Genomic DNA, 19,916 nt, shown 5'->3' on the forward strand with positions numbered 1-19,916 from the left:
TTGCTGTATATTCTCTGACTCGACTCTGACTTGGAACCATTGCATTGGTGGGTGGCTGCTGAGTTTCCCTGTTCATTGCACGCACGAGGATCCCATATTTTTCTCTTCTCAGGTGTCTTTTTCACTTTGCTAGAGTATCCTCAAGGGTTTTTTTCCTGCTAAAAGTATACATCCTCTGAATACTGGAAAAATATCACTTTGGCCCAAGGCATGATTAGTATTTGGCTGGGAAGAAAATTTTACAATAAAAATATTGTCTCTTCCAAACTGGGAAGCCATTTCACCGCTCAGTTCTGGCTTCCGGTGTCCTGCTAAGGGTTACAGAAACCTGACACTGAGCGTGGTCAACCCAGAAGCTTTGGGCATCTTAGCTCTACCTGCAGCGTCTGAGGTTCCGGACGGGCACGCTGAGCAGAGCTTCGCTTCGTTAATTCTCCGCGACACTCAGTCAGCTAGTGCATTCCGTCTCCACACTCACGATTTTCCTCAGTGCTGAGAAATCTCCTTCCGTCATTTCCTCCTCTTCCTCTTCTATTTCTCAAGGGTACTAGACAGATGCGGCCTTCAGAATGGACTTTCCACCTCTCCCAACGCTTTCCTCATATTTCTCCCAATGCCTTTCTGTTCCCGGCTACGTGAGCCGCTCGTGACTTCGCCACCCAGCTCCCCTCGGCAGAGCATAGTGTCACCAGGAAGGGCCATGTGTGTCCTAGCACTGCAAAACCACCACAGGTCAGCGGAACCATGCTCACTGCCACCCAGACAGTGTTCCGAATAAACACTTTCTAGACCTTCGGATTAACACGCGATCTCAGCACTGCCTGAACCTCCCCACGCACTGCTGCGGTCTCCGTCACTAAGACTCCGCCCCCTGAGCCATCCTGTCTCGCACACGCAGCTTTCTGCTCCGCGCTGTCACTCTCCTCCGGAGTGTGACCACAGCCATCCACTCGTATTCCTTCTGCTTGCTCCTCCGACCTCCTGACGTGTTCCTAACTCGGGGCGAGCGTGGAGGGGACACCCAGCCACGGCCACGTCCTCCGGCCAGGGAGGGGCAGCACAGCCCTCCCTGGCGTTGCTCTGCCAGGTGGCCCCGACCACGCACGGTGCCAGGCCAGCATGCACAGGGGAAGTGGCGGCCTCTCCCTCCGTGGTGGGGTCACGGGGCACGCTGCTGGAGGCTAGGGTGTCCCTGCGCTCACCGACCCCTCACTTCACTGACTGCTGCCGGGACATTGCTTGCCACACGCCCCGGGTTCCCCCTGGACACGGTTCTGCGATGGTCCTGGGGTGTCTGGTGGCTGCACAGCACGTCTCTGTCCCCCCAGCGCGTGCCGGGTTCCCGCAGGCCCAGGAGGGCGCGAGGCCACACCTGTCACTTAGAGTCAGGGGTCGGTGGTGGGGGTGCCCACCTAGGCTCGGCGGGTGGGGAACCTCCAGCCACAACAATGGAACTGATTTGTCTCGAACAAAGGGCTGAGGCTCACGTTACGTCACCTTCCTTTGCAATCCCACCGCTTCTCCACAACAAAATCAAAATAAAGGATTACTGTTGCAATGATGCTCAAACCTTAAAATCACAGCATTTTGCACTAAAACTAAACAGTCAGTGAAATAGCTAAAAATATAAGACCCTGACAGTACAATTTAAAATATATATATATTTTAAGCTGAATAAAGGCCACCTTTAGCAAAAATGGAGTAAACAAGGCAAAAAGCAAACAGCTGGCCGAGGTCCCAGCACTATCCTACGCCTTTTCTGGGGCAGAACGGCCCCTACGTGGTCACGAGTGTCTCTACGAGTCCCTGGGGCCCCCGGCATCGCAGGGACTGACACGGGGGAGCAGCTCGCCTTTCCGGGGCTGCGGAGCGAGAAGTAGGTGATGAGTTGGTCGCAGGCCTCGGCGCAGAGATGGAGAATGCAACAGCAGCAGCACGGCTGGCGATGGGTCCCTCGGCGCCGTGGGTTACGCGGCTGGATCAGAACTCTCAGAGCTATAAAACAGGCTGTGCACTGGCCCGAAAACCGGCACACTGGAAACCTGGAAGAGCCAACATCGGCACTCCTGCTTATTTCTGCCTGGGAGGTGTTTTCCAGTAGGTTCCTAGCAGGCTGATCAGAAACGGATTCTATACATAATGATCAATGCCGGGTATTTCACGGCTCTTATGGGTTCACACTGTACAAACTGTTAGTCATTAATTAGAGGATCAAGTTTGACCCAAGGTGGCTTCTGTTCCGCAAACAGGCAGCAGCGAGGACCAGGAGAGAAAGTGTGAGGAAAACCACACAGCGCGTCACGGAGCGGACGGCACACAGCGGCCAACGTGAGCGCGGGGGGGGGGGGGGGGGGCTGAGTCCCTGGGGCCACAGCCACCCTGCCACTGAAGCCGGGAGCAGAGCACCTTCGACTTTGGTTTGCATTTTCTTTAAAAAAGGCAACGCGTGAGCTGACGGAGAAGTAAACGCAACCGATGGCACTGCACGAGGGTCTGCAGAGCAAGACGGTCGGGCATGTCCTGCCCGTCCCGAGCCCACTCCCTCCCCAGGGCTGGCCTCACTCCCCGACCTCGTCCCGGCTGTCCACTGATCCCACGGAGGTGCCAAGGTTTGCACGGAGAACCTCTGGCCACCTGATCTTTCTTTCTTAGAGGAGACCCCAGGGTTTTAATGCACCGGCTGTGGGAGGGAGCTGAGACATGTGCTCTAGAGCAGGCGTCCTCAAACTATGGCTCCCGGGCCACATGCAACCTGCCTAGCACATTTATCTGGCCTGCCGGGTGTTTTTGCCACCACTGCCTGTCCTGCTTAGCAGCCGACTTGTCCCGGGCTCACAGTGAGCACTCTCCAACAGTCTGAGGGACAGTGAACTGGCCTCCTGTTTAAAAAGTTTGAGGACCCCTGCTCTAGAGGGACATAGTCAGCTGGGACCAGGCCTGCAGGGGCACAGTGGGATGTCACCCAGGCTCTGCAGGCCAGGTCGGTCCTCTTCACACAACTGCCCAGGGAGCTGCAAGAGCAGGCAGTCCTGACTGTGGACACAGCACTCGGGGAAGAGCAGGTGGCACGGGGCTGAGCTGGGCACAGTGCAGTGACCTTGCTGCTCCTGGGGAGGGGCACACACACCTGCACCCCCATCCCCTGCTGTCTGGGGCGGGCCTGGCCCAGCTCTCCTGTGCTACAGAGCAGAGGAGCAAGGCTGCGATCCCACACTGGCTGTGCCTGTCAGCTACGAAGGGGTGAGGAAGACCTGCTCACAGGGCCGAGTGTGGACGCCAGGACGGGGTGAAGGACCTGGCTCGTGACTCGATGAACACACATGTGCCCCAGGACACCTTCTGAAGACACCGTTCAGTGAAGTACAGCAATCGCTGTTTTGAAAGCTCTTCAAAGGTGTCATCAATAAAACAGGTAATTCTCTACGCACAGAACTTAATCAAGCCGACCGAAAACTGCGTCCCCTTCTTGAGTTTTTAGAAGACGCTCAAGGTTGGTGGGGTCGGCCCCTCTAGCAGATGCTCTGTCACCACATCCACGGTGACAGTGTCCAGCTAGGGGGAGCTGGACTCCTTCCAGGAAACTCTGTTCTAGATAGTTCCAGGCACTAGAAACATGTTCTGCCTGGACACAGGAGACTGGAACCCTAACAGAGACGGGGAGGCCTGCTGGGGTCACCCTTAGACCAAGGCCAAACAGGGCATGGGGGCAAAGGGTGTGGGGGCAAAGGCAACACAGGGAGGGCAGGCTGGCCATGGGCGCCCCATAGGACGCCGGGCATGGCCGGGCGGGAGCCAGCAGTGTCCTGTCTGAAGTCCGTGAGGGCGGCAAGCACACTGTGCAACAGAAGGGACCTGGCCCTCGAGCTCCGCACAGCAGAACTGTCAGAGCCAACAGAGGACGGGGAAAATGCAGCAATGAGAGCTAAAACTAAAGAAAATTTCCCTGAACCAAAGATTCAACGATCTGGAGCAAAGGGTTCAGAGTAGTGAGCAGGAACAGATGAAAACCCAGCCACACAGCAAGGCTTAATGTCAAAATTTCTGAATTTTAAGGGAAAGAGATCAATCGAATGCGGCCAGAGAGAAAACAAAGAGGGATGCCTACAAAGGAGAGAAAGTCACACTGGCTCTGTGACGACTGGTGGCAGCAGAGGGGGCCCAGCTGTGTGGGCTGCAGTCAATGTCCCGTGTGTGGTTGAGGGTCAAGTCAGACCCAGAGTGCCACACGCAGGCATTTCTTCCAAAAACAAAACAGAAACAAACAGCAAATTGCTCTGCCCCCATGTTAAGGATGCATTCCAGCAACATGAAAAATAAATCCGAATGTGGAATTAAACGGGCATCGGACAGGGAGAGCAGCGCTTAGAGAAGCCAGCGGCCCTTGCATTTAGCCCAGACAGTGGCTGATGCGCGGCCGGCTGCGGACCGTGAAACGCGGGGCCGAGAGAGGAAGCGCCACAACGTCCCAGCTTCCAGCAGGACGAGGGTGGGAGGAGCAGGGAGCAAAGATGAGCCCAAATTTCAGTTTTTCTCAGGTTTGGATCTTCATGAATACTCACTAATTCTTGATGCAAAAACAAAACAAAACAAAACAAAAACATGTTTAAGTGGTTTAAATATGTTTGTTTTTAAAAATAAAAGTAAACAGTGGATATAGAATGGAAATAAAATTTAGTGCTACCAAACCACTGGGGGAAGAAAGGGAAAAAGACTATTTAATCGATCCAGCAAAAGCAAGGGAAGAAAAAAATAGTATGGAAGTATAACAGACGGAAAATTTATCCGATGAGAATAAGAACAACTTTGCACACCGCAGCAGATACGGCCCCACCCATCCCACGCGTGGCTTTTCTGTTCTAGCATAGACAGGCCACAGCACTCCCGGTCCCCAGCGCCCGGGCAAGGAGGAAAATGACCACCGCCCCCCGAAACCCGTCCCCCAGCTCCACGTGTGCTCTTACCTGGCCACTCACACGCACACTCACTCACACTCTCACACACTCCCACTCACACACACATATACTCACACATGCCTGCACCCACGCATACCTGCATGTACTCACACACACATGCATGCACTCACACTCACTCTCACACATGCACTCTCTCACACTCACACAAAGACTCCCCTACACTCCCCCCCACACACTCACACACATGCATGCACTCACCCTCACACATGCACACACTCCCCCACACACACTCCCCCACACTCACACTCACATACACAGTCATACACACACTCACACTCATACACTCTGACACTCACACACACACTCTCACACTCACATACACACTCATACACACACTCACACTCATACACTCTCACACTCACTCTCCCATTCAGGCTGGTTCTCCTCTCAAGGCCACGACCTCAACAAGCCGCCGTGCTTCGCTGCGCTAGACATGACGTCAGCTCTTCCCGCCCGTCACGGTCTCCATGCTGCTCCAGCAGGGCCCCCTTTCTGCCCCAGCCCTGCCTGCGGCTCACCCCGCGGACCCCTGCACTTCCTCCGGAGACGCCACCCTCACGCCCACTGTCAGGGCGCTGCCCCGGCATACCCAGGCCGCCGCTTCGTGACTGACGGGGTCGGCGTCACACCCGGCACCACAGGAGGCTCCCCCAGTGGCCCCAGCGCAGCCTGTCTGTCCCCAGGGCCCCCGGAGCCACCCTACGGGGACGGCTACGCCCACTTGTCTGTCTCATTGCATTCTAGCGGGAGCCCTGGAGTGACCAGTCAGCGAGGGGCTCGGACTCAGAGCCGACGGGCGAGACTGGAAGTGGAGCCGTCCTGAGGGCCGACGGGCGAGACCGGAAGTGGAGCCGTCCTGAGGGCCCACGGGCGAGACCGGAAGTGGAGCCGTCCTGAGGGCCGACGGGCGAGACCGGAAGTGGAGCCGTCCTGAGGGCCCACGGGCGAGACCGGAAGTGCAGCCGTCCTGAGGGCCGACGGGTGAGACCAGAAGTGGAGCCGTCCTGAGGGCCCACGGGCGAGACCGGAAGTGCAGCCGTCCTGAGGGCCGACGGGCGAGACCGGAAGTGGAGCCGTCCTGAGGGCCCACGGGCGAGACCGGAAGTGCAGCCGTCCTGAGGGCCCACGGGCGAGACCAGAAGTGGAGCCGTCCTGAGGGCCCACGGGCGAGACCGGAAGTGGAGCCGTCCTGAGGGCCGACGGGCGAGACCGGAAGTGGAGCCGTCCTGAGGGCTGACGGGCGAGACCGGAAGTGCAGCCGTCCTGAGGGCCGACGGGTGAGACCAGAAGTGGAGCGGTCCTCAGGGTGCGGGCGGGAGACTCGAGTGGATCCGAGGAAGCACGAGAGGCCGCCACCCCCAGGGCAGGAAGAGCCATGGTGGAGTACCACAGTGAAGGCGCAGACTGCGCAGCTTTCCGCCAAGCTCTCACGCACAGTGCAAATGTGGTGTTTAGGCTGAAATGAAGATTAAATTCTTTTCTTTTAACCTTGACATCATTAAAAAAAAGAGCGAGCCCAACACTGGAGGGCTATTAATAGCCACCCCTGGGTCTCTGCTTGGCTTGCTCTAGTTTCGGGGAATGTGCTTGTTTATGTCCATTTCGCTCCTCCCTGAGGACACGACAATTCACGTGGCTCCGGCCACTCTCTCTCTCTCTAGCACGAGGATGATCTCTATGACAAAGCCGGGGGTGACACGCACAGCAGACACCATGTCAACCGTGGCAGATACACAGACCCGCACAGCGTGCACACCAACAAGAGGACAACAGGAGACACCAGAACGTCCCGGCCGATCTGCTGTTCAGGTCACTTGTCAAATGTAAGACTAAGTTCTGAGAAAGTGCTGAAGGCTTTGCTTTGTTTTAAAAGAGCGACCCAGACATCAACAGTCTCCCCTTCGCATTTCTCTCTCTAGGTTCCCTCCGTCTGCAGTCACGGCTGCTGCACCATCTGCTTTGACCTCACTCCAGCCGCTCTAACTTTGCTCATTCAGCCGGAGCAAAGCACCTCTCTCCCCCTGCCACTGCCCCTGCTGGCTCCCTTCCAGGAAGGACCTCGCTTAAAGGTGTCTTCTTTGAAGCTACCTGCTTTGCTGATCTGAACTCTCTTCAAGGAAAACAACAACAAAACACCATTGTTTCCAAAATCAAGAAGCGCTTATGCAAAATAAAATATTTCAAATAGTTTGCATTTTGAAATTGCCTTTGGCCCTAGAGTGACATTGTTTCTTGGCCCAGCATTCCAGTAACACTCTGCTCCCTAAAGATTGAGGTGCCGCTTTTTTTTTAAAGGACCAGTCCAGAAGGACCACACAGGCATCTGGTCCATCCTTGCCTCTGGGCATATGAGGAAACTGAGGCACATAAGCTGCCCGTGAGGCAGTGCTGAGGCAGGTGCAGCCTCACAGCTCTGCCCTGGCTCTCTGCGCCGGTCAGGCAGGCCCAGGGCATGGACTTGGTTATGTGCTTTAGGCTTTAGGATTAGAAATGATATTGGGGAGGAGAGGAAGAGGAGACTCTATTTTGTCATATATTTCATATTTAAAAATACATCTATGTATAATATGTCAGTAACTTTGAAGTCTCTACCTCACAGGCACTATTTCAGTGTCTTTTTATAGCTACATACGCACTTCATATAAACAGGGCGTGATAAAACACATTAGACTTTTATAAATGAGCTCTTGACTTCCAGTATCTTAGAAAATTTCTTCAGCAAACCAGTATCTTAGAAAATTTCTTCAGCAAACAATGATCCTGTCTTCCCAGATTTCAGTTCTGGACTTGACGCTGCTCCAGCGGGGCCTCAGCAAAGCCCCGGCCCACAACCGCCACCAGCGTCGCCGCGGCGCCCACATCCCCCGGGCGTCCACGCGCAGGAAGACAAGTGGCGGCTGCAGGCAGAGCCCCTCCCCTCAAGTGAAGAGCACAGAGAACAGAGAGGTGTGACTATGTTCTGACTCTGGAGAAAGTCGTGCACCGACACACAACGAAACACTTCAAAAGGCATCGATCTACGATTTCCAACTTACCCACGGTCGTGTCTCTCGGTCTGTCTGTGTCTCTAGGACAACCTCGGCTCAGGTGGGGGCTGTGAAACCCAGCCCCGCCCCGCCTCCCGGCCACGCTCCCACACACATGCTTTCACACGCTGCTCACACCGCTACTCTCAAATTAGAGACGCGCTAGTAGCCAAGCACTAGAGACCAGGGCAGCACATACACACACATGCCAGAGAAACATGTTTTAGTCGAGATTATGGTTTTAGTTTCAAGCTTAAAAAAAAAGTAAGTAAAATAATATGTTTAAAAGGATAAAAATACCTTAACTGTGTCCTTTTAAATAAGGCTGAGCTTAGAAGTTAGGACACTTGAGTTCAAAAGCTCCTGTTCACTTTACTGCTAGCCACTGAAACTCTAAAAAAAGAAAAAAACAAAACAAAACCCAGTAATGAAGAGCATCAAGGGTGGGTGCGGACACCACGGAGCCGTCACCCGCCTGTCACTGGCACCTGGGTTACAGCCGTCACCGCCTCCTGAGAGCCAGCCCAGGCAGCTCATGGCATGAGGACACCCGAGCGAGTGGACTCTCTGAGCCGAAACCCCAGGTCTGTGGGGAAAACTGACGCTGACCTGATTCCCACGGCACCTGCGCATCCCTGCCATGGAGACAGGCTGCGGTGGCAGGGGACCGAGAGGACGGCACACGGGTGCCACGTCCTGCTGCAATGTCTCTGTGAAGGGCAGGTTTGCAGCCGGCAGGACAGATTGCTCCCACAGAGGACACACAGAAAAGGCCCCAGGGACAAGCCTGGGTGGCCCAGAAACAGCACCTGGGTCTGGCTGCCACTGCCGCAGCAGCTCAGGCGGCGTTCCTTTGAGCGAGAGACTCGATGCTGCAAAGTCAAGGGGGCGGAAAGAGACCGCAGAGCCGCGCTGGGGAGATACTTGCCGCTGAGCAGAGGCTTGTTGAGGGTGTAGAGGGGCGGCAGGTCCTCGATGTTGGAGATGCGCTGGTACATGGCCCGGGACAGGTGGTCGCCGTGGTACAGGCTGCCCAGGATGATGCTGGAGAAGTAGATGGGCTCCACGAAGATGCTGAGCAGCGAGCCCTGCACGCCCACCACGTTCCAGCTGCGGGGACAAGAGACACGTCTCAGTGGGGGCGCCTGCTGGACGCGACGCAACGCCACGCCACGCCACGCCAGGCAGCGTGGCCCCAAAGCCGCGCCGCCAGTCGGGTGCGCTGGGAATTCTGCAGAGATTCCAACGAACTAAAACAAGACCGCAATGGAAAACGACAAACCGATTTAGCCATTTAGAATATTTAAGAGAAAAATGTCTTTAAAAGTTATCTTAAGCTGTGAAGTGACTTTTCGCCACCGTTTTCCCACGATGACACGTTGCCGGAGAGGAGTTCTGGTAGGCATCCACGAGCCGAGAATGCTTCCTGCGAGAGAAAAGTGCGTCCCCGTTTTATCACGGCGGTCCCCACCCCGAGAGGCTTCATGTCCAGAGGTTTCAGCTATGCGCAGTCAACTACGATGGCCTGAAAATACTGCATGGAAAATTCCAGAAGTAAATAGTTCATAGGCTTAACATCTCACACCGTCTTCCTGAGCAGGGACGGCACCTCTCGCTGTCCCGCCTGGATGTGCGTCTCTGCCGCATCCGGGTCAGTCACTTGGGAGCTGTCCTGGTGACCAGCTCACCTGTCCCTGTATTGCAGGGCTTGTGCGCCAGGCACCCTCATGTCACTCAGTGACAGCCCAGACCCCAGGGTAGCGATGCCGGCACGGTGTCACGACTGTGCTACTCTGCTGTTAGTTATCATTGCTAATTTCCTGCTGCACCTAATTTATACATTGAGCTTTATCACAGGTGTGTGTGTGTGTGTTCAGAAAATATAGCGTTTACATAGGGGCTGGTGCATCATATGTAAGGAAGGATTCCCTGGGTCTTGGAACGACCCCCTGTGTGGGAGGAGGCAGGTACTGAGTTTATAAAAAACTGACAGCACCAGCAGGAGCCTTTCAAACACTTCACTGAACCTCAGAATCAAGGCTCAGCTCAGCACGGGGGAGCCCCTGGGGGTCAGCCTGCCCCTGGGGGTGCGAGTTCCTGCCCTCCTGCCAGCAGAGGGTGAAAGGTGACGAGGGCGCTGGACACCAGTGACCCTGCCACACACCTGGCCTCTGCTGTCCACAGGCCAGAGGACCCACCCCCACCCGCCCGGGGCCACCATGTCCCAAGCTCCTGGGGGGGTCTCACTTTGCTGGGTCTATGTGGTGGGGGTGGGGAGCAAGCTGGGAGCTAAGCAATAAATCAATGAAAAGGCAAATGAATAAACAACCATAAACCGAAGCACGGGGTTCCGCTAAGAATAGGGACTGCCAAATTTAGGGAGTATGCCTTGGGGTGACCCCAAGCTCAGCCTAGAGGAGGGAGGCTGTGAGGCTGAGGGAGGAAGGCACTGGGCAGGGGGCACCGTGGGGAGTGGGGGGTTGGGGAAGAGTGGGAGCAGGGGAGGGGCTGGCAGAGAGGGCAGAGGGGCAGGGGACAGGGACAGGGCAGAGAAGGTGGCAGGGGAGGGGACAGAAGAGATGAAGGAGGGTGGGGCAGAGGAGGAAGGGGGGCTGTGGCGGTGTGGGGGCAGGGCAGGGGGAGGAATGGGGGAGCAGACCAGAGGTCGGGGCTCAGCAGGGGCCTGCCTGGCCGGTGCCTTGGTGGGGGCAGAGGAGTACAGAGGGCGGGTCTGGGGAGGAGTAAGGGAGGGGAGCTGGGGAGTTTGCCCACGGCCACATTTGGAACGCAGGACCAGGGCAAAGAGTGGCCTGGGTGGATGCCCTGGTGTCCCCTGAGGTCACTGCCCATCTCCCCATCCCAGTGGTCGGCCAACCCAGGGCATCAGCTTTCAGAACAGACCCTGCCTGTGCCTGGCACCCTCCCCAGCTCCAGCCTCCTCCTGGTGCCCCTGGCCACCCCATTGTGCCAGACACCCCTCTTCCCCCTGCAGGCCTCTGTGCAGACGTCCCCAGCGAGGCCTCCCCTCGTCCCCACCTGAGCCTCCAATCCCCTCCCTGCCTCACTTCCCGCATTACTTAGGGGCTGCTCTGTGCTTTCTGCCCCCCCCCCACCAGCGTGTGAGCTCCTCGGGGAAGAGATGGATAAACACGTGTTGACTGGACAAATCCTCCAGTTCCTACAACACAGTCCGTCCACCTTCCAAAAAGGAAAGGAAAACACAGGTTTCCATCACTCACAGAGAAAGCGCGAGATGATTCAACACTTACAAAACCCACAGGCCCCTTCCTTCTGCAGATCAGAAGACTATGGGTCTAAACTCTCCTTATACTGCATTCAGTCTCTGCGGACAAACTCTAGCGCGGAGACCCTGCAGAGCCTGCGTTTGTGAGGCATCATTAACTCTGAACATGCTTGGTGAGAGAGTTCTGGCGCGCGCAGCTCTGCAGGGGCCTGGCGGGAAGCGGCGTGGCCCGCTGCCGGCCAGCCAGCCAGACGCCGGGTCACCTCCAGCACAGCGCCTCCCTCCCACCCAAGGAACCCGGCCCCACGTGACCACGGGCCACCAGAGCATCTCTGCACTGCCTAGTTTTGGACTTAATTTTCCACGCAAGAGAAATAAACTTCCGTCTGGTTCATGCTTCCTCCTAAACACAGCCGACTGGACCGTGAGCACCACGCCTTGCCCCCACAGGCCTCCCTGGTCCCACCTCACGAGCCGCCGCCGCCCTGCCAGGACTCCGTCCCAGCCTGGTTTCGCATCTTCTCTGTCCCCTGTGAGTGCCGGGACTAGAGTTTCAGTACTGTGAAAAAATGATGAGAGCCCGACTAAAATTACGTTGACGTTACTGTTCAAGCTTTTAAAAATACACAATCAGATCTGGCTTGCCAAACTTCTGAAGGTAATGCCAGTGTGTAAACGTATGTTTTTGTAGCTGAGGACGGCTCATCATTTTGTCTCCCCAGTTTGGGGGTGAAGGTTGTAGCAATCCCACAAAACGAGCTGCGGATTCTTTCCCTATTTCTCCAATCTCCGGAAAAGATTATATAAAATGGGGATTATCATCCTTCCCCCATCTCCACGGGCTCTCCTTTCCTTTATCTTCTTAAAATTAGTGTCTTCCCTGGGGCAGTGTGAGAGAGAGACTGTTTAATTTCCTTAATGGGTATAGCTCCATTCCAATCTTCTGCACATGCTTGAGTCACTTTCAGGAATCTGCACTTTCCTAGAAAACGGTCTAGTTCACTCAGTTTTAAAACGTGTCAGTAACGAAGTTGTCCGTCATTCTCCACGGCACCGCCTCTCAGTGGCATTTTCCATCCCTGCCGGGCCCCGAGAACACCCTGGTACATCTCGGTGGTACCTTTTCTCACCATCTACCTGGATCGAACTTGTCAGAGCTGTGCTGATCTTTCCCGCCTTTTTGAGGAACTTACTTTGGGCTTTGTTACTACTCACTGTCGTATTTTTGTTGCTTTCAAAATTCATTCATTTTGCACATTCATTTCTGCACTTAACTCCGTTGTTTCCTTCCAAATAGGTACGTATGTGTTCTGTCCTTCTCTTTCTGTTGCTAAGTCGAGACACTTTGTGTCATTTATCTCCCAGCATTTTCTAACGCCTAGTGCGACTTCTTCCTCTGCGTTACAGAGGTGAAACTGACACGCAGCAGACTGCACACGGAGTGCACGCTCTGGTCTGTTTGGACACGCTTATTCCTTTGGCATTTCTTGAAGAGACTATTCTTTCTCCCCTGAATTGCTTTTGTACCTTGGTCAAAAATCAATTGTGATAGGCAACAAACAGTAGAATTTGATATTGAAAACATAATTCCATTTATATTAAAATCCAAGAAACTGGAATACTTAAGTATAAATATAACAAAATATGTACAAGATCTGTGTAAGGAAAACTATAAAACTCTGATGAAAGAAATCAAAGAGCTACATAAGTGGAGAGAGATTCCACGTTCATGAACAGGAAGACTCGATATTGTCAAGATGTCAGTTCTGCTCAACTGGATGCAGAGATTCAACACAATCCCAATCAACATTCCAGGAAGTTATTTTGTTAATATTGACAAACTGATCCCGAAGTTTATATGGAGAGGCTAAAGATCCAGGATAGCAAACACAGTATTGAAGGAAAAGAATGATGTTGGAGGAGTAACATTACCTGACTTCAAGACTTACTACAAAGCTAGAGTGATCAAGACAATGTGGTATTGTTCTAGAACAAAAGGACATACACATGTAAAAAGAACTCTATCTAGACACAGAGCATAAACCCTTCACCAACATTAAATCAAAATGGATCACTACATCTAAATGTAAAATGCAATCCTATAAAACTCCAAGAAGATAACATAGTAGAAAATCTAGATGGCCTTGGGTTTGGTGATGACTTTTCAGATTTGATACCAATGGCACAATCCGTGAAAGGAAAAACTGATACGCTGGACTTCACTAAAACTAAAAATTTCTGCTCTGTACAAGACACTGTTGGCCGGGCAGCACTCTGGGAGGGGAGGCAGGCAGATTGCTCAAGGTCAGGAGTTCGTGACCAGCCTGAGCAAGAGCGACACCCCATCTCTACTAAAAACTAAAACAGAAACAAATTAATTGGCCAACTAAAAATATATAGAAAAAAATTAGCCGGGCATGGTGGTGCATGCCTGTGGTCCCAGCTACTCAGGAGGCTGAGACAGGAGGATCACTTGAGCCCAGGAGTTTGAGGTTGCTGTGAGCTAGGCTAGCACCACAGCACTCACTCTAGCCTGGGCAACAAAGCGAGACTCTGTCTCAAAAAAAAAAAAAAGAAATAGGACAAAGCTTGAGAGGCCCTGGGAGCCACAGCCAGCTGGCGGTGAAGGGCCACCTCTGCACAGAGCCAGCACACGAAGACTGGAGAGCTGCTGCCTTTTTTGAACGCCAAAATCCCAGCAAAACATTTTACCAGGCATACAAAGGACGGAGAACCATAGCCCTTCAAATGGCCAAATATGAACTTCTAGAAATTGAGCCTAACAAAATGCAGATCCATGAGCTGTCTGACAAAGAACTTAAAATAACTGTCATAAAGATACCTAATGAAAGCTAAAAGGGAACGCAGACAGACAACTAAACAAAATCAGGAAATTTCTGCATGAACAAAATGAGAATATCAACAAAAAGACAGAACTATAAAAAAGAACCAAACAGAAACTCTGGACCCGAAAAATACAATAACTGAACTGAAAAATTCATTAGAAGAGTACAATAGAAGACTTAATCACGTAGAAGAAAGAATCAGTAAACTTGATGACAGGTCATTTGACATCATGGAGTCAGAGGAGTAAAAGAGGGAAGAATGAAGACAAGTGACGAGAGCCCGGAAGAGCTTGTGGAGCACTGTCGAGCAGGCAGACATGCGTGTTCTAGGACTGCCAGGAGGAAAAGAGGGACAGAAAAGGGATAAGAGCTTCTTTGAAGAAATGATGGCTAAAAAGCTCCCCAAATCTGAGGAAAGAAATGACCCATACAGATTCAAACTCAATGAAATGCAATTAGGATAAATCTAAGGAGAACAACAGCGAGTCACATTTCAATTAAACTGTCCTAAGCCAAAAAAAAAAAAAAAGATAGAATTTTAAAAGCAGCAAGGGAAGAGCCAGCAGCCACCTATAAGGAAGCATCATAAGATTATGAGCAGCTTTCTCAGCAGGAGCTTCATAGGCCGGGAAGGAGTGGGATGATGTATTACAGGTGCTGAAGGGAAGAAGCCCTGTTAACCAAGAATACTTCATCTGGCAAGAACGTCCTTCAAAGATAAAGAAAAAAGTAAGGCTTTACCTGATAAACAAAAGTGGAGAGTTCATTACCAATAGACCCACTTTACAAGAAATGCTAAAGGGAGCCCTTCAAGTTGAAAAACGAAAGGACGGTGGAGAGTAACGCTAAGCTGTGCGAAAATATAAAGTTCTCCTGTAAAGGCAAGTACATGGGCAAATGCAGTAGGCTGTACTGCTGTAGTTTTGGCGCACAGACTGTAAATGATAAAGACAGAACGCTGCAGATCTGTATTAGTGGAAATACAATATATAAAGATGCCATCTGTGACAACAAAGCATGAAGGGGTGGCTCTATAAAGGAGTTTTAATAGACAATTGAAGTTAAGGTGTTACCAGTTTAAAATAGAATTCTTTAATTTTAAGATGGTTTGTGTAATTGCAACAGTACCTACAGAGAAAATATCTGTAGAATATACACCAAAAGAAACGAGAATCCTATCATTACACACACACAAAAAAAAAACTCACAAAGGAAGGCAGTAAGAGAGTAAAGAAGGAACAACAATAACAAAAAGGTACCAGACATACAGAAAACAACAAAATGGCAATAGTCAGTCTTCCCTATCGGTAATTACTTTAAATCTTTAAATGTCAATGGATTAAACTCCCCAATCAAAAGACACAGATTGGCTGAATGGATTAAAATAAACAGGATCTAACTATAAACTGTCCATAAGAGACTCATTTGGGATCTAAGGACCACACAGGCTGAAAGTGAAAGGATGGCAGAAGACATCCCATGAAAACAGCAACCACATGATAGCAGGAGTGACTACACTGATGTTAGACAAAAGGGAGCTTAAATAAAAAACTTTTATAAGAGACAAATAAAGATATTATATGATAAAAGTGTTAATTCACCAAGAAGATATAAGATTTATAAATATTTATGCACCAACCTTATAGTTCCCAAATCTATGAAAGCAAAGATTGACATAATTGAAGGAAGAAATATACAGCAACACAATAATAGGAGAAAACTTCAATATCCCATTTTCAATAATGAAGAGAACAATTAGAAGACGGAAAAGGAAACAGAGGACTTGAGCAGCATCTTAGACCGACAGGACCTAACGACACACACAGAACGTCCACCCGACAGCAACAGAGTATATGTTCTTCCCAAGCGCACATAGATAATCCTCCAGGGTAGACCACATATTAGGCCACAAAACAAGGCTTAATAAATTCAAGAAAATTGAAATAATACAAAGTGTTTCTTCCAATCACAGCAGAGTGAAACTAGAAATCTACAGCAGAAGCAGACTGGGCGATGTGCAAATACATGGAAATTGAGCAGCACCTCCTTACACAACCAGTGGGGGACAGGCCAGAACTCAGGGTGCAGCAAAGCAGTGCTGAGAGGGGAGTTTATAACTACACATGCAGATGCTAAAAAACCAAGAAAGATCTTAATTCAACAACCTAACTTTATAACGTAAGGAACTAGAAAAAGAACAAACTAAATCCAAATATGGCATAAAGAAACGAGAGCAGAGATAAATAGAAAATAGAAAAATAGAAAAAAAAAATCAATGAAACTAACAGTTTTTCAAAAATATCACCATTGACAAACCTTTACTAGATTAACTAAGAAAATATAGAGAAGACTAAAATCAGCCATGAGAGATGGCACATTATAGCCGATGGCACAGAAATAGGAGGCATTAGAACACTATGAATAACTGTGCAGCATCAAGCTGGAAACCTGGACCAAATGGACAAATTCCTAGAAACACAACACTTACCAAGACTGAGTCATGAAGAAATAGAAAATGGAAACAGACCATCAGTGAGTAAGAACACTGAGCCAGTAATGAAAAACCTCCAACAACAAAAAGCCCAGGACCAGATGGCTTCACTCAAGCAGCGGTCCCCAACCTTTTTGGCACCAGCGACCGGTTTCATTGCAGATGGTTTTTCCACGGACTGGGTCGGGGGGTGGGGGGCCTGGTTTGGGGATGATTCGAGTGCATCACATTTACTGTGCAGTCACCTCTCTGCTGGTGACAATCTGCATTTGCAGCCACTCCCCAGCACTGGCATCACCGCCTCAGCTCCACCTCCGATCATCAGACGTTAGATTCTTACCAGGAGGGCACAGCCTAGATCCCTCGCATGTGCAGCTTACGGTGGTGTTCAAGGTCCTATGAGAATCCAAAGCCACCGCCGATCTGACAGGAGGCGGAGCTCAGGGGGTGACGCCAGCGATGGGGAGCGGCTGTAAACACAGATGAAGTTTCCTTGCTCCCCCGCCGCTCACCTCCTGCTGTGTGGCCCGGTTCCTAACATGCCAGGGACCAGTACTGGTCTGCAGCCGGGAGTTGGGGACTGCAGCACTAGAGAATTCTACCAGACATAAGAATAATTAAAATAGATCCTCCCAAAACTCTTCCAAAAAATGGAAAAGGAGATAACATTTCCAAGCTCTATGATGCCAGCATTACCATAATATCAAAGCCAGACAAAGACACTGCAAGAAAACTACAGACCATTATTGCTGATGAATATTAACACAAAAATCCTCAACAAAATACTAGCAAACCCAATGCAACTGCACATTAAAAAGGTTATACACCACAACCGGGGGGATTTATTCCTGGAGCCCAACGATGGTACAACATACGAAAACCAGTCCGTATAATACAATGCATTAACAGAATGAAGGGCAAAGCCACAAGGTCATCTCAGCTGATACAGAAAAAGCATTTGACAAGATTCAACACTCTTCCATGATAAATACATTTGACAAACGAGAAACAGAAAGAAATTACTTCAACACAATAAAGGCCATTTATGAAAAGCCGACGGCTAATATTGTACTCGACGGTGAAAAACTGAAAACTGTTGCTTTAAGATCGGGAACAGAACAGGTGTGGCGCACACCTGTAATCCCAGCACTGTTGAGAGGCTGAGGCAGGAGACTCACTTGAGCCCAGGAGTTTGAGGCTGCAGTGAGCTGTGAGATACCACAGCACTCCAGCCTAGACAACAGAGCCAGACTCTGTCTCTAAAAAAAAAAAAAAAAATCAGGAATAATTCAAGGATGTCCACTCCCACCATTTCCATTCAAAATAGTATTAGAAGTTGGGGGATGGACACACTTGAAGCTCTTACTCAAGGGGGGAGGGGGACATGGGCAATATACGTAACCTTAACACTTGTACCCCCATAATACGCTAAAATAAAAAAATTAAAAAAAATAAAAAGAAGTTCCAGCCCAAGCATTTAGGGATGAAAATGATATGAAAGGCATTCAAAATGGAAAGGAAAACATAAAATTATATCTGTTTGCACATGACATGATTTTATACAGAAAACCCTAAAGATGCCTGCCAAAAACCTGTTAGAACTAATCAACAAATTCAGCAAAGTTACAGGATATATTATTAAATCAAGACATAAAAATCAATTGCATTTCTACACACTAACAATGAATAATCTGAACAGGAAATTAAGAAAACAATTCCATTTATAATAGCATCAAAAAGAATAAAATACACAGTAGTAAGTCTAATCAAGTGACTTGTGAAAGACTTGTACAATAGAAACTACAAAACATTGCTAAAAGAAATGAAAAGAAGATAAAAATAAATGGAAATACATCCCATATTCATGAGTAGGAAGACTTAATACTGTGAATATGTCCATGCTAACCAAAGCAATCTGTAGATTCAACACCACCCCTATGATACGGACAATGGCACTTTATGCAGAAAAATCTACCCTAAAACTTACATGACATTTCAGGGTACCCTGGACAGCCAAAACGGTTTTGAAAAAGAAGAAGAAAGTTGGAGATTTCACACTTCCTGATTTCAAAACATGTTACAAAGCTACAGTCATCAAAACTGTGTGGAACTGGCACAGAGACACATGGAGAGCAATGGGACAGAGCAGACAGCCAGAAACAAACCCTCGTGTGTGTGGCCAAGTGACCTTCAACAGAGTGACAAGACCCCTCGGGGGAAGGACTTGGTGAAGACATGGAACCTTCTCACCATACACTATAAAAGGAGCTCTGTGAGCGAAGAGGAAAACACTGTGAGATCCAGAAGACCAGTGGGCAAAGGGTACAACTGGGCATTCAGGGGAGGTGAAAGACGAACAGTTATCACGTTTCCCCGAAAATAAGACAGGGTCTTATGTTTATTTTTCCTCAAGAAGACGCCCTAGGGCTTATTTTCACTGAATGTGTTATTTTCCCCTCAACGCCTCAGCTTGCAGCATGCACAGGATGGCCTGGACCTGACAGGGGGAGCCGACCTTGTGGGTGGGGCTGCCCACACCTTTCCGGTCACCTCTGGGATAGTAGCTGTCACCATGGGGCAGATGAGAAGGGCTGCTCGTCTTCTTTACTGCTCCACGATGAAATGCATGGGTTGTGCAGACGCGCTGCGTAGCCACGCCCGTCACTAGGTCTTATTTTCGGGGTAGGGCTTCTATTGCGCAAATGCTTAGAAATCCTGCTAGGGCTTATTTTATGGGTGGGTCTTATTTTGGGGGAAACACGGTAATATGTAACTGAGGAGATGCTCAACATTCCTGGTGGTAGGAGAAATGCAAGTTCAGACCACAGACACCAGTTTACAAACTACGGGAGAGACTAATCCGACACACTGGTGGTCATGTGCCAGTTGGCATGACCAGTCTGGGGTGTGCCCTGGTGTCACTCTGTGAAGTTGTCATGTGTCAGCTCTTGAACATGTGCCCCAAAAAACTCTAGTGAAGGTCTCCCCTGAGCTGTGTGAGGATATTCAGGGCCACACGGGAAGAGCAGTAGAAAACCCAGGGCTCCAGCACGGAGGAAACGGCCCAGGACTCCGAGGGGACATGTGCAGAAGTCAGAAGCAATGAACTGAGAGCTGGAACCCATTCTACTAGGTGAAGTATCCCAAGAATGGAAAAACAAGCACCACATGTACTCACCAGCAAATCGGTATTAACGGATCAGCACCTAAGTGCACATACAGGAATAATATTTATCGGGTGTCGGGCAGGTGGGAGGGGGGAGGAGAGGATGGGTATATACATACATGATGAGTGTGATGTGCACCAACTGGGGGATGGACACGCTTGAAGCTTTG

General features: G+C 50.4%; 1 protein-coding gene and 1 long non-coding RNA gene across 5 annotated transcripts in view; one reads left to right on the top strand and one right to left on the bottom strand.

Annotated features, from left to right (window-relative positions):
• Positions 1-19,916, bottom strand: part of ADARB1 (adenosine deaminase RNA specific B1) — a 142,763-nt gene that overhangs the window by 13,025 nt on the left and 109,822 nt on the right. For all 4 annotated transcript variants that reach the window (XM_075998461.1, XM_075998394.1, XM_012780035.2 and 1 more), the window contains one exon: positions 8,928-9,109. In XM_075998461.1, the coding sequence (XP_075854576.1) occupies positions 8,928-9,109 (182 nt within the window). The remainder of the gene's footprint in view (positions 1-8,927; positions 9,110-19,916) is intronic.
• LOC105879659 (uncharacterized) lies at positions 6,193-6,987 on the top strand. Its single transcript, XR_012915315.1, has 3 exons — positions 6,193-6,279; positions 6,635-6,796; positions 6,893-6,987. It is a non-coding gene; the product is annotated as an uncharacterized LOC105879659 (long non-coding RNA).

Source organism: Microcebus murinus, chromosome 1 (genome assembly GCF_040939455.1).
Source record: "Microcebus murinus isolate Inina chromosome 1, M.murinus_Inina_mat1.0, whole genome shotgun sequence".
NCBI lineage: Eukaryota > Metazoa > Chordata > Mammalia > Primates > Cheirogaleidae > Microcebus > Microcebus murinus.